Source organism: Paramisgurnus dabryanus, chromosome 15 (genome assembly GCF_030506205.2).
Source record: "Paramisgurnus dabryanus chromosome 15, PD_genome_1.1, whole genome shotgun sequence".
Taxonomy (NCBI): Eukaryota; Metazoa; Chordata; class Actinopteri; order Cypriniformes; family Cobitidae; genus Paramisgurnus; species Paramisgurnus dabryanus.
This window is the reverse complement of record NC_133351.1, coordinates 24,831,744-24,844,243: the sequence shown is the minus strand read 5'-3', so window position 1 is coordinate 24,844,243 and position 12,500 is coordinate 24,831,744. Positions and strand designations below refer to the sequence as shown.

The following is a 12,500-nucleotide window of genomic DNA, read 5'->3' as shown; positions in this document are numbered from 1 at the left end:
TTTTCACCTGTGCTTGATGATACAGAAAATTCTGATAGGATTAAGGACTGCTGGGCCTAACAACCACGTAGCAATTTGTTAAATGCACTTGTGACCCTGCCTGTAAAAACAAAGCTAAACTTTAGTTTTTTTACATACTGCATAAAGTAATGTAAGAAACATTGTGAACCTTGATATTTTTAATATTTTTAATTTGAAGTGAGCTAAAGTCCTTACAAGTGCCCAACGTGCGTACACGATATACTGATTCACGAGCTGGTGGGCTGATTGAGACACAGCCAAGGCCACATTTTTAACACATTAGCAACTGCATAGAAACACCTAAGGATTAAGGTGAACAGGAAAGCGCCACGTTAAAAAAATAAAAAACTTAAGTGCAATGCCGGTCTGAGTTCAGACATTATATCCTGATCCCAATACCCCTCATTTTGCTTTCAATTCACTGTCTCAGCTTTATATTTCAGGCCACAATACCACATGAAGTCATTTGATTGCCGTAGTGAGCTATGAGGAAAACTGGTTGTGAAACCTGCCCAAAGCCTGGATATGGACTTGCAAAGGGAGTTAAACACAAGATGTCCAAAGGCACATAATCATCAGGTTGCAGGAAACAAAAATAGTCCCATCTGCAAATAAGTGATGGTGTAAGATATCTAGTGAGTGTTGAAGCACACTTGCTAATATGCTGAAGCTAATATTGATGTGACAAGGGAAGTATGAATTATCTTTAATACCAACGCTAGCAACACAAAGGTCAGGGCATTGATGCCGGGGATCGCACATATTGATATTGTCAATTTGGATTAAAGCGTCTGCCAAATACAAACAATGTTTAATGTTTTACTCCCGAGTCCTATAAAACATAATAAGTTCCTCTATAATGTTTGTTGAGTTCCTGGTTATGCTGTGTGCCCAACTTCATGTCATTTGGGAGTCCTATAACTTTTTGTGTGTATACACTTCCACAACATCTGTGATTCTCCTCCCCCTTTTCATGACCCTCCCTCTGCATACCAGGACCGGCTCTTTCTCCTGATTTAGATTGTACTCTGCATGCGGGGACTGGAGTGCAGCTGAAGTATGCTCCGGTCAGGCCAATTCAAGCACTGAAACCCCTTTGTTCCACTTAGACACCCGACTGAGCGGCGGGACCCGGTCATGGACCCTCTGACAGAGGTAAGAACCATAGAGCGATCTGTCACCTCTGTGAGCACTCGTGTACAGCAAAAGGTTTGGTTTAACGCGTTTCACATTGTACAGTCAATCCACAAGTCACTTGGGCCTGTTTTAGTGCAGAAGTGTTGATATTCAACATTCAGCAGGTCAGTTAGGTAGTTCAACAGATTAGAGACTAGTAGTTTTTCTAGTTTTTCTGGTCGCTTTGCAGATTGTGTTTATGTTTGATGTTATTTTAGGATCCCTAAACAGTGTACAGGAGACAAGGCCTCTGAGATCAAGTTCAATTTGATCAGAGTTAGAAATGCTTAGCACATGTACATAAAAACATTGTGATTTCTAATAATAATTAACTTGATCTCCTGAAGGAAATACTAGTGCTTGCAATAGTGTTATACCAAAGTTAAGTTTAAGTTTTGGGATTTAGTTGTAAGTGCAGCATCTCTCAGGTTCTTGTTTTCTGCCTGTTTGCAGTGTAATAGAGGGTCCATGGTTAAATAAAAGCAAAATCACAAATATTAGCCAAAAATGAAAATTCTGTAATTTACTGACTTTCATGTTGTTACAAACCTGTATCCATGTATTTGTTCAGATGATCACAATGGAAGATGTTTTGAGGAATGTTTATAACCAAACCAACCAGAAGCCCCATTACCTTCCACAGTATTCTTTTTGAAGTCAATGGGGCCTCTGATCGGTTTGGGTCATATTCCTTTGTGTTTATCAGAACAAAGAAATGTATACAAGTTGTAACAACATGAGAGTCAGTAAATGATGACAGAACTTTATTTTTTGGGTGAACTATCCCTTTAAACCTAAACATGATAGAAAATCTTTTTGGCATAAAATATATTTAAAACAAAACTAAAGTGTTAAAGGCATGATCTCTGAAAGTTAATGTTGATATTTGAAATCACCTAAACAAACACACCCCTACCCCAACAGAATCTGGACCTTCTTTTGAAAGACCCGCCCCACACATACGCAACCCAGGCAACGATGTCAGTTAGTAGACACACCCCCTACTGCTGATTGGCTACAAGTGTGCTTTGGTTCTTGGCCCGACTCCCTTTTTCAAAGTGTTTTTCAAAAATCATGCACCCCGCCTTTAAGTGTTCTTAATGAATTAATTGCAAAAAAAAGAGGTAATGGGATTTTTGATTAAGTTGTTATTTGTTAAAGGTGACACAGAATGATTCAACAGGGTATTTATCCTTATTCTGTGATGTGACATGTAGACAAAAAAGTTTTTGTTTGGGTCTGTAATGCCTTAGAAGCTCAGATAGCTCTATAATGCTGCATTTACACCGACCGCGGTAAGGGCGTGAAGCGCGAGTGATTTCAATGTTAAGTCAATGTGAAGACGCGTTGACGCGCGTCAAGAGGTCCCGCGGCGCGGAAGAGGCGTTCGGCGCAGCGCGGAAGACGCGTTTCCGCCACTTCCGCGCGTGAAGCTCGGGCGAAAGGCGCGAATTGAGCGTTGTGCGCGGTACGCGCGGTAAGCGCGAATGGTGCTTTTTGTGCATCTAGCGGCTGACGCCCGAGTTGAAAAATTTGAACTTTGGCGGAATTTCGCGCCGCGTTAACCAATCAGGAGCCTGCTTGCTGCTGTGGTGGCAGCCCCGCCCGGAGTCACTCACTCAACCAAGGCTTGATATTGTCCATAAGCAGACACCCGGAGCTATACGACACAAGTTCTTATTTCTATAGAGGAGACAGGAATAAAAAGGACCTCGCTTGGAAGAGTGTCAGTGAGGACATTGGGCAACCTGGTAATTGTAATACACACTTCACTTTTGAGTCACGTGACGTTTATCGACCCGTGTCGTTTATTTTCCCCATAGTAAGGTTACCAAATACAAACTGGTAACTCTCTCGATAAATGCACAATCAACATCAGTCATTTTGCAAACAGACAACCGCATAGCACTTGCCCCTCCCACAAGAAGCGGAGTTTGCCTCTGACGCGCGTCAAATGCTTGGTTTTTCCGCGCGTCTACTCCGCTCTACACGCGCGAATGCATCCAAATTGTTCAAGCGGCAAACCACGCGCGGTAGACGCGATTTTGACGCCCAAACCGCGTTTGGTGTAAACTCAGCGTAAGGGTGGGGGATTTTAAACAAGTGGTTTTGCACCTATTTGGCTCCCTCTACTGGCTTAACTTGCAATCTCATTACTGATTGGCTGACTTTGCTGCCACTCAAAAAATGTAGCCAATTATTTTAAAGTGGAGGGGCAGTGAGATGCCTGTGATGTCATAAGTATCAGTTTTTCAGATTGGGCCGTTTTCTGGCTGACATTTCTAAAAGAGGAATTTCTATGAGACTGAGATGTTTAGCATGTCTAGCACTTTTTGTATGTTCATGAATGCGGGTAGACTACCATTATTCAACAAAGACAAGGTAAAAATGGTTTTTCATTCTCTGTCCCCTTTAAATATCAAGCCATGTTCTTGGTTTTCAGACATATTTCCCCATATAATGACAGATTTTATTATCTACTTTAGAGCCACTTTATGGAGGATGAAGGACTTACCATGAAGAAGACAGGTATCTGTTTGTAACTGTGATGACCCTGTGTGTTTCTAATATTAAATTTATCAAGGTTATATTTTCACAGAATGTTATTTACATTAAATAGAATGATTTTATGTTGAAATCACAAAAAATGACTTTGGCTGTGTTTTTACAGACTGGGTCACATATGATTATTACACTAGTCAAGCATTGGTACTATGCACCTGACTAAACATATTTCTCTATTACACGGGAATAAGGAAGTAAGGAATAATTGACGACGGGCCGTCAAATAATTCAAAGGACCGGAGTCAATTATTCCTCTTATACCAAGGTGTGCGGTTTACTGAAAAATAATCAACACCCATGCAACATTTCTCAGCCAATCAGAATATAGCATTCAACAGACCCATGGTATAAGGGTGTATTACATTTAAAAAAATTGTTATAAAGTATTTTGTAACAAGCCTCTTTGTTTTTTTATATATATACTTGCCCAATATTATTGATTTATTAAATAGTGTCTTTGCTTTAAGTTTGTATATCAAGTGCATAAACATCATGTTTGGATACTGTATATGTATCCAAACATCATGACTGACTGACCCACCTGCAGCAGGGCTCTTTCTGTCTGTCTGTCCCCCTTTAAAGGGCCTCTCCATGATCCCGAAGACGACGTGTACTCCAAGTTTTTCATGAGTCACTGCTGCTACGATGCCATTCCAACAAGCTCCAAACTGGTCGTTTTCGACACAACGTTACAGGTCATTCGCAAACCTATATCATACACTGTGTTCAATTTGTGCGGTGGCTGATACATTTCAGTGGATTTGTAAAAACAAAACACATGAATTATTAAGCATACGGTTTGAAATATGTCAATGTTTATGTGTATAGGTAAAGAAAGCATTTTTTGCACTGGTTGCAAATGGCGTCAGAGCTGCACCTTTATGGGACAACAAGCTGCAGTGTTTTGTAGGTAAGCAAACATGCAAGTTTTGTTGTGCCGGTTGCTCAACTATGAGCCTGCATCAGATTACTGAAATCTTATAATGTCACACAACACCTTATAAACCTGTCTAAGGAACATCCTGCACATATGCTTAAATTCTCATCAGTAGTTAATGTGCATTTCCAGGGATGCATTTATCCCAGTGTTCCCTGGGATTCAAACCGAAAACATTTCGTGCTGCTGATGCATGTATTTAGAAACAATTGCATAGCCTATATTTCACATAAACCCCTCGTGAGGTGATATTAAATAAACTGCAGCATCAGCATGCAAGGGAAGACATTAATATGTGTGTGTATGTGCACAGTCATAGCCCCAACTGATCCCATGAAGCCATCCCCTCCACTGGTGCCAGTTTCTAACTTTAGTGTGGCCTCTGGGCCACGCTGTCTTTTGGGAACATGACATAGTGCTGCTCTAATCCCCTGCACCTTTTTTGGGAGTTACTGTATAATAAGCATGCTTAAGAGAAAGCACATCCTCCTACTAATAAAAAACTGGTCCAAGTGATGATGTTAGCCTGTTTATATTTCAGTCCTTGATTTGATTAAGGTCTTTATTTAAATGCAGAACTCTTTGGTGGGTTTAGGTAAGCTTGACTGTTATGAATTACTGTAGTGATGGATTGAAGTGGAAGCTGAACCCTTGAACTCTGTGTGTATTTCTGTCTTTGCAGGGATGCTCACCATTACAGACTTTATTAACATTCTCCACCGTTACTACAAATCTCCTATGGTAAACACTGTTAATCTAATACGTTTCCAAATTATTATGTAGGTTTTTAACACTTTTGTTATTTTACAAGGAAATGTTTCTTTAGGTTGTCTGTTAATGTCTGTATACACTGAGTTAAACAAAAGTTGGGTTATTTTCAACCTAGCATTTTGTGTCTGCACATCTCTATAGAAGGGTATTTTATCATCATACTGTATGGTGTTAGTTGTCAAAATGAGAAATGCAAAGTAGGTACCAATTTTTTTTTACATTTATCTATTTGGCAGACGCTTTTATCCAAAGCAACACATTACAATGTATAGTGTGATTTCTCTGGGTTTAAACCCTTAACCTTTTACGCTGCTAATGTAATGCTCTACCACTGAGTTATACAGGAGCAAAAATGAAACGTTGAACTGCAAAAATACAAAAGAGAACAGACAAAAAATCTACAACCAAAAAAAGTGACATTAGTAACCCTGGAGTCCAAAACCAGTCTAAGGGGTTGTGCACACCAAAACATTTTAATGCGACTGAAACACCTGGAGGACGCCAAATGTCCGCTGTTTTTTCAGCTGAGTGCCAGCTTTCTTCAGCTGAGTGCCAGCTTTCTTCAGCTGAGTGCCAGCTTTCTTCAGCTGAGCGCTTTGGTAGCTGTGACACTTCAGCTATGAGCCGGTTGGTTGCTGTGGTAATGTCCTGCCCCTCCTCCACTGTGATTGGACGGCCGTGTGAGAACTGACATTGACGAGCGGAGCTTTTCACCCAAAGTTGAATAATTTTCAACTCTCGACGCTCAGCGCTGAAAAACATAGTCCCAAGTATAACAGCAGCAATGACAGTGTTCTGAATATGACAAAGTTAGTGTTTTGATTAATGCCATTTAATGTTTATTTTTAATCAGTGTATACCACTAGTCAACTAAATGAATATAACATGACAAAGATGAATACACATTTATATATTGAGGCAATAGATTTATAGCATTTGTGAATCAGTTTTTATAATAAATCTTTGAAAATCTAACTATGGATTTGAATTTCAAATGGTATTACAACCTTAAAGATGCTATGTGAAAGTTTGTAACAGAAAATAGTGGTTTTCATCTTTGTCACTTTCTTATAAAACACATTTTTACCAAAATTAGTCAAAATGGATTTATTGCGTTTTAGAACCAAATATATTCTAACAATCATACATCAATGGAAAGCTTATTTTATATTTAATTTACTTTCATGTATAAATCTTAATTTAAAAAAGTTACCCTTATGACTTGTTTTGTTGTCCAGGGTCGCATAGAAAATGTAATAATTCGCCCCAAACAACATTCACCCAAAACAGCAGAGAACCGCTGTAGCTCCCTCTCCACACACTCTATTAACACCAAATTTACACAAAAAATTATGTTTATCTGTTTTAGGTACAGATCTATGAGCTGGAGGAACACAAGATTGAGACATGGAGAGGTGATTGTATATTATTGTAAAGTTAAATATGTCATTTCATAGATATAAGTAACTTAAGTAGTAGCTCTATGTGTTTCCTCTCCAGAGGTCTATCTACAATATTCTCTCAACACCCTGATCAGCATCACACCTGAATCCAGGTAAACTCTGCAAAAACTTTGGCTTTTTTCTTCTTTTCTTGTTTCTCCAGTGACAGAGTTGTGTTTCCTGTTGTCAGCCTGTTTGAAGCCATTTATTCTTTACTGAAGAACAAGATTCATCGGCTGCCTGTCATAGATCCGGAATCGGGGAACGTCCTCCACATACTGACCCATAAACGCATCCTCAAGTTCTTACACATCTTTGTAAGAGCATTTGTGGTTCTGTTGTTGACACCTTGCATACGCATGCAATTTCATGTTGACACTTACTGTACAATAGATCCTTATTGAGTGACAGATATATGCTTTGTGAAACACAGGGCTCCATGATCCCAAAGCCACGGTTCTTGCAGAAGCGAATAGAGGAGGTAGAAATCGGAACCTTCAAGAGTATTGCAACTGTCAAAGAGACTGAAACGGTTTTTGATGCATTATCAATATTTGTAGAGCGACGGGTCTCAGCCCTGCCTGTTGTCAACGAACAAGGTACGTCATATGGTGTGTGGCTTTTGGGCGTCTTTAACAAAATAATTAATTTTTTTAAATGGTCCCTAGTTGTTACTGGGGCGGTACCATTTCAAATAGTACACCTTTGCACCTAAAGAGTTCATTTTAGCACCTCAAAGGTACCAAATGTACACACATAGTATGTACCTTAATGGTACATATTAAAGCCTTTTTTAAAGATATTGCCTCAGTGAAAATTTAGGCGGACCAAATGTTTTAATTTTTTTCAGACAGTCTGGGAATATATTTTGAATAATCCTATTGAAATTGATATTTTGTTAATTTTTGTCCAGGACTTTTACAGTAGCTTTGAAGTCTATATTGCTTATCTTGCACATACACTAAGATTGCTTCTACATGCATCGTTTAAACATCGTTTTAATACATCAACAAAAAAATCTACACTCACATGGTCTTAACTCTTTCACCGCCAGCGTTTTTAAAAAAAGTTGCCAGCCAGCGCCAGCGTTTTTCATGATTTTCACCAAAGTTTAATGCCTTCCAGAAAAGGTTTTTTTTTAAATAAATAAACATACAGGGCCCTATTTTAACGATCTAAGCGCATTGTCTAAAGCGCACAGCGCAACGTCTAAATGGGCGTGTCCGAATCCACTTTTGCTAATTTAACGACGGGAAAAATGGTTTTTGCGCCGAGCGCATGGTCGAAAAGGGTAGGTCCTATTGTAATGGGAGTATTTTGGGCGTAACGTGCAGTAAACCAATGAGAGTCTCAGCTCTCATCCCCTTTAAAAGCCAGTTGCGCTGGTGCTATGTCTAATCCCTATTTAGATGACGGACTTTGTAAACTGAAAAACTAAGCGGAGGAAGAAGATCCCTAGTTTAAGATTAATGTTAAATAATTATGTTGTTTTTCACTTGTATTGAAATTGTTCTTTTTTTATTAAAACCTTTAAAACCCGTTTTCTTTTAGTCATGGAAGTAAAAAGCAGGCTTGTAATTGCTTTAAATGTATGGCTATCCAATATCATCAAAAAATAATTTACAAGTATGTAAGATAAGGTTTGTACTCTAAAAATACTTTATTTGTAACAAACAGGAGATAAAGAATTTACAAACGGCTCTATGCGCGTTTCAGCACTTTGGACAGCGGTTTTTTTAGCAAAGAGTTTTTTTAAGCATTACTTAAAAATGTTTCTCATCTCACCATATCCACAGGTACAGAGTCATCATATACAATAAATCCGTGAGGTAGCATTTAAAAAAAAAACATTTAAAAACAGATGCATTTGTTTAAAGCAAAGCATTTATTTACTTACCAGGCTGCAGGTGAAGCAGCTCTTTGCGCCTTCTAACGTCTTATAATTAGTCCTCATTTATGTCCAAGAGACTCAATAATAATCTTTTACATTCAATCCTTTAATCTTTCATATTTAAAAGCATTTTTGTGCTGCTGCGCATTATGTACCTTGTGATAAGCAAACCCGCGTTGTCCTCCCGTGTATAGGCGCATTTTACTAATGCGCTCTTTAAATAACATAAAACACATTGCGCCATTGACTTTAGACTTTAGAGCAGGTTTTTGTTGGTCAATGGCGTAGTCTATTTTAGTTGCCTCAAAATAGCAACGCGCCAACAATGCGCCTGAACACACCTCGTTTTCAGAACGCCCATGGGCGCAAAAGGGGGCGCAAATGCATTTGCTATTTAAACAACGCGGCGCTAAACGTGAAAATTAGGGTGGAAACTAGCGAAAGACACTTGCGTCGCGCATTGCGCTGCATTGCGCCGGGTGTAAGATAGAGCCCACAATATACCAAATGAAAGAACAGACCCTCTGCTTTCAAAAAAAAAAAACCGTTTCATCCTACCTTTAGTGGTTCTTTTGCAATCAGCTTTTGAATATGGATAGGTTTTTGCAAAAACACCATATTTTGAGCAAAAAGCAAAAATAATTCCATTTTTAAAAAGTTGCGGAAGGGCGCCACCTGGTGGATAATAGCGGTATTGCGGAAAGACGGAAAATCTCGTCATTGGCGGGGAAGCGTTTTCTCTTAATTGACGAGATATCTCGTCAATGGCGGGGAAAGAGTTAAAATATCATGTTGCTGTCTGTACTGATTCTGTTCATTCTTTATAGGTAAAGTAGTGGCGCTTTACTCCAGGTTTGATGTCATAGTACGTAATCCATCCCAGTTACATCCATGAAAGGACTTTCGCATCTTTAATACATAACCTAATGTTAGTATTATCTTTGATTTACACGATTTCTACTTTGTCCCCAATAGAATTTGGCTGCACAGAAAAACTACAACAATCTGAATATGACGATGCAGGAGGCCATTCAGGGTCGTTGGTGCTGTGTCGAGGGGGTGCTAAAATGCTACCCCCATGAAACTCTGGAAATTATCATCGATCGCATTGCTGAGGCAGAGGTATGGAGAGTGAAAACATCATATTCTTTCATATGATTTTTTATTTTAAATATATATATATATAAATAAGGCTTTAATAATATGTACCATTTAGGTACACACAGCGGGAAAAATAAAATTTGACACATCAGCATTTTTATCAGTAAAGGGATTTCTAAGTGGGCTATTGACACAAGATTTAGCCATAAAGCCAAATATTAAATTCATACAGGGAAATCAGAACACTTTAAGTATACAAGTTGAGTCATAATAAATAAAGTAAAAGGACACATTTTTACCCATTTGTGTGCTCTCTGGGTTCAAACATGTGACCTTTTTCACTGTTAAAGCAATGCTTTACCACGGATCTACGTATACAGGAGCCAATTAAATACAATGTCTGTCATTGATGTTCATATCTTTATCTCTCAGGTTCACCGTCTGGTTCTAGTGGACAATGAGGATATGGTGAAGGGAATCGTCTCGCTCTCTGATTTACTTCAGGCTTTGGTCTTGACTCCAGCTGGCGTGGATGCACTTTTCTCCTGACACCAGTGGATGGCTCTCCTGTCTAGCCCCAGACAGATTTATGACCCTGCCTATACCAGGTAAACCACTATCATGTTTCACGCAGCTTTGGTAAGAAAACTATTAATGAACTGACATTATTATTTTTTTTTTCAGACATTTGTCACTTGACTGGGCCCTGAAGATGTGAATGGTTTAAGACTGAAAGTGTAAATAATTTTTATTGTTGCTAGCACCTTGAGATTTGATGTACAACTTTAAATTTCTAGATGTGTTCAGCAATTTTCTTTGTATATTTGTGTAATTTGTTAAAAAACTGCAATGTTATAATTTAATGTGTGTCACAAAAAAAGACATTTTGTTACATATTATTTAACAATGACAGCTCCCTTTGACCTAAAATCTTTAAAATAAAATTTTGTTATACAACTACTTGACTTCTGATCCTCACATTGTAAAAAGGACTAGTTAGTCATATAACCCAACTGTTCCTCCTAACCTGCTATAATCTTATAGTGCATTTATGCATTTGTGTATTTTATATACACTTTATATTGTGCAAATTAACAAATTAACCTGTACACAACTTTATCATCATACAATTTGAAGGTGCAATTGTGTAACTTTTAGAAGGATTTCTTGAAAGATATGCAATGTAATAGAGGGACCTTGTGGTGCCATCACAAAAAGAAAAAAAAATCACTATTGTGTACCTTCTCTGGTTGTCTTCCACATCTGTGGAATGATCTGCCGGTTGCGACAAGATCTGCTGACTTTAAGAATTGGCTAAAAACCCATCTCTTCCACCAACACCTCAATGCTAATGTCTTTTTCTGTTTTCTATTTTCCAATCTATCTTTATCTTCTGTCATAAAAAAACTACTAACCCATGGTATACTGTGTTAGACTTGCTGAGACTAGATCTAGTGCACTTATTGCTGTTCTTGTGTTGCTCTAATTGCTTCTATTGTTACCTCATTTGAAAGTCGCTTTGGACAGAAGCGTCTGCTAAATAACTAAATGTAAATTTACATAACAATATTATCAATGGTGTATTACGAAATGAGCTGTATTGTTTTTATTACCTTAGAATAAGCTGTTTTATCTACATACACCATGGGTCCCCCTAAGTGGAAGTCGCCATTTTGCGACGCCATGTTTCTACAGTAGCCCTAAACAGACAAACTGCTCTACAGAGCACGTTTTGTCACTACATTGTCTCAGACAATAACAATGTTGTACCGTTGTAAAGCTACGTTTGCTACCGCAGCTTTACTTTGCCTTTTGAAAGGGAGAGGCGAGCTGTTGACTGAATAGTTGGTTGCAATTCACAATCTCACCGCTAGATGCAGCCAAAAATCTATACTGTGGACCTTTAATTATTTTCAGAAGACACTGTAAAAAAATTGCAGCATTTTTTTTCAAATCAACATATTTTATGCTACTTTAACTTAAAAAATTAAGTTAAACAATTTCAACTTGAATTTATAAGTTATGTCAACTTTTTTAACACAAAACTAAAAATAGTAGGTTGTTTTTGGCCTGCAACAACAAAAGGTATGTAAATAAACTATATGTGTTACTCTGCCTGTGAAAACCAGGTCTCAAATGAAATTCTAGCCTCATAGTTTGATTTCAGTCATTTCACTATTATTTCAATCTTACTCCGTCAATAGTAAAGATATCAAGGTTAGATTTTACAAAATGTTCTTTCTATTATGTAAGATTATAAAAAAGTGACATATCTGGGTTTTTACAGGCAGGGTCACATTTTAAGGCAACTATTAGTGCTTATGAACAAAACATTTATTATCATGTGTATTCGTTTTTTCTAGTAAAGGAATCGCACTATACATGTATTAAATAATTTCTGTTGCAGTCGTCTGTTTTTTTACAGTACAAATCCTCAGATAAATAGGCTACTGCAGGAGTTTTCCTATGGACAGTAGGCAGTTTATTTCCTTTAAAAAAAATATTTGATCCCAGCCTGGTGATGACAATATAGACTTCAATATTTGAGTTGTTGTGGTGCACATATTTACCAGAGGAGTGTATCCTTGTACATCCT

General features: G+C 38.0%; 1 protein-coding gene across 3 annotated transcripts; it reads left to right on the top strand.

The window, feature by feature from the left end:
* The first annotated feature begins 1,022 nt into the window (after positions 1–1,022).
* prkag3b (protein kinase, AMP-activated, gamma 3b non-catalytic subunit) lies at positions 1,023–12,310 on the top strand. 3 transcript variants are annotated; one of them, XM_065292860.1, is made up of 13 exons: positions 1,023–1,176; positions 3,684–3,726; positions 4,345–4,457; positions 4,591–4,672; positions 5,382–5,440; positions 6,840–6,885; positions 6,971–7,025; positions 7,103–7,229; positions 7,346–7,511; positions 9,631–9,668; positions 9,779–9,925; positions 10,337–10,512; positions 10,589–12,310. In XM_065292860.1, the coding sequence occupies exons 1-12, from the start codon at positions 1,159–1,161 to the stop codon at positions 10,451–10,453; spliced, it is 1,011 nt and encodes a 336-aa protein (XP_065148932.1). In that variant the 5' UTR covers positions 1,023–1,158; the 3' UTR covers positions 10,454–10,512; positions 10,589–12,310. The 3 variants fall into 3 exon arrangements, with proteins under 3 accessions (XP_065148932.1, XP_065148934.1, XP_065148933.1); XM_065292862.2 differs by having other exon boundaries at positions 1,068–1,176; positions 4,310–4,457; XM_065292861.1 differs by having other exon boundaries at positions 1,069–1,176; positions 4,313–4,457.
* Positions 12,311–12,500: the final 190 nt, after the last annotated feature.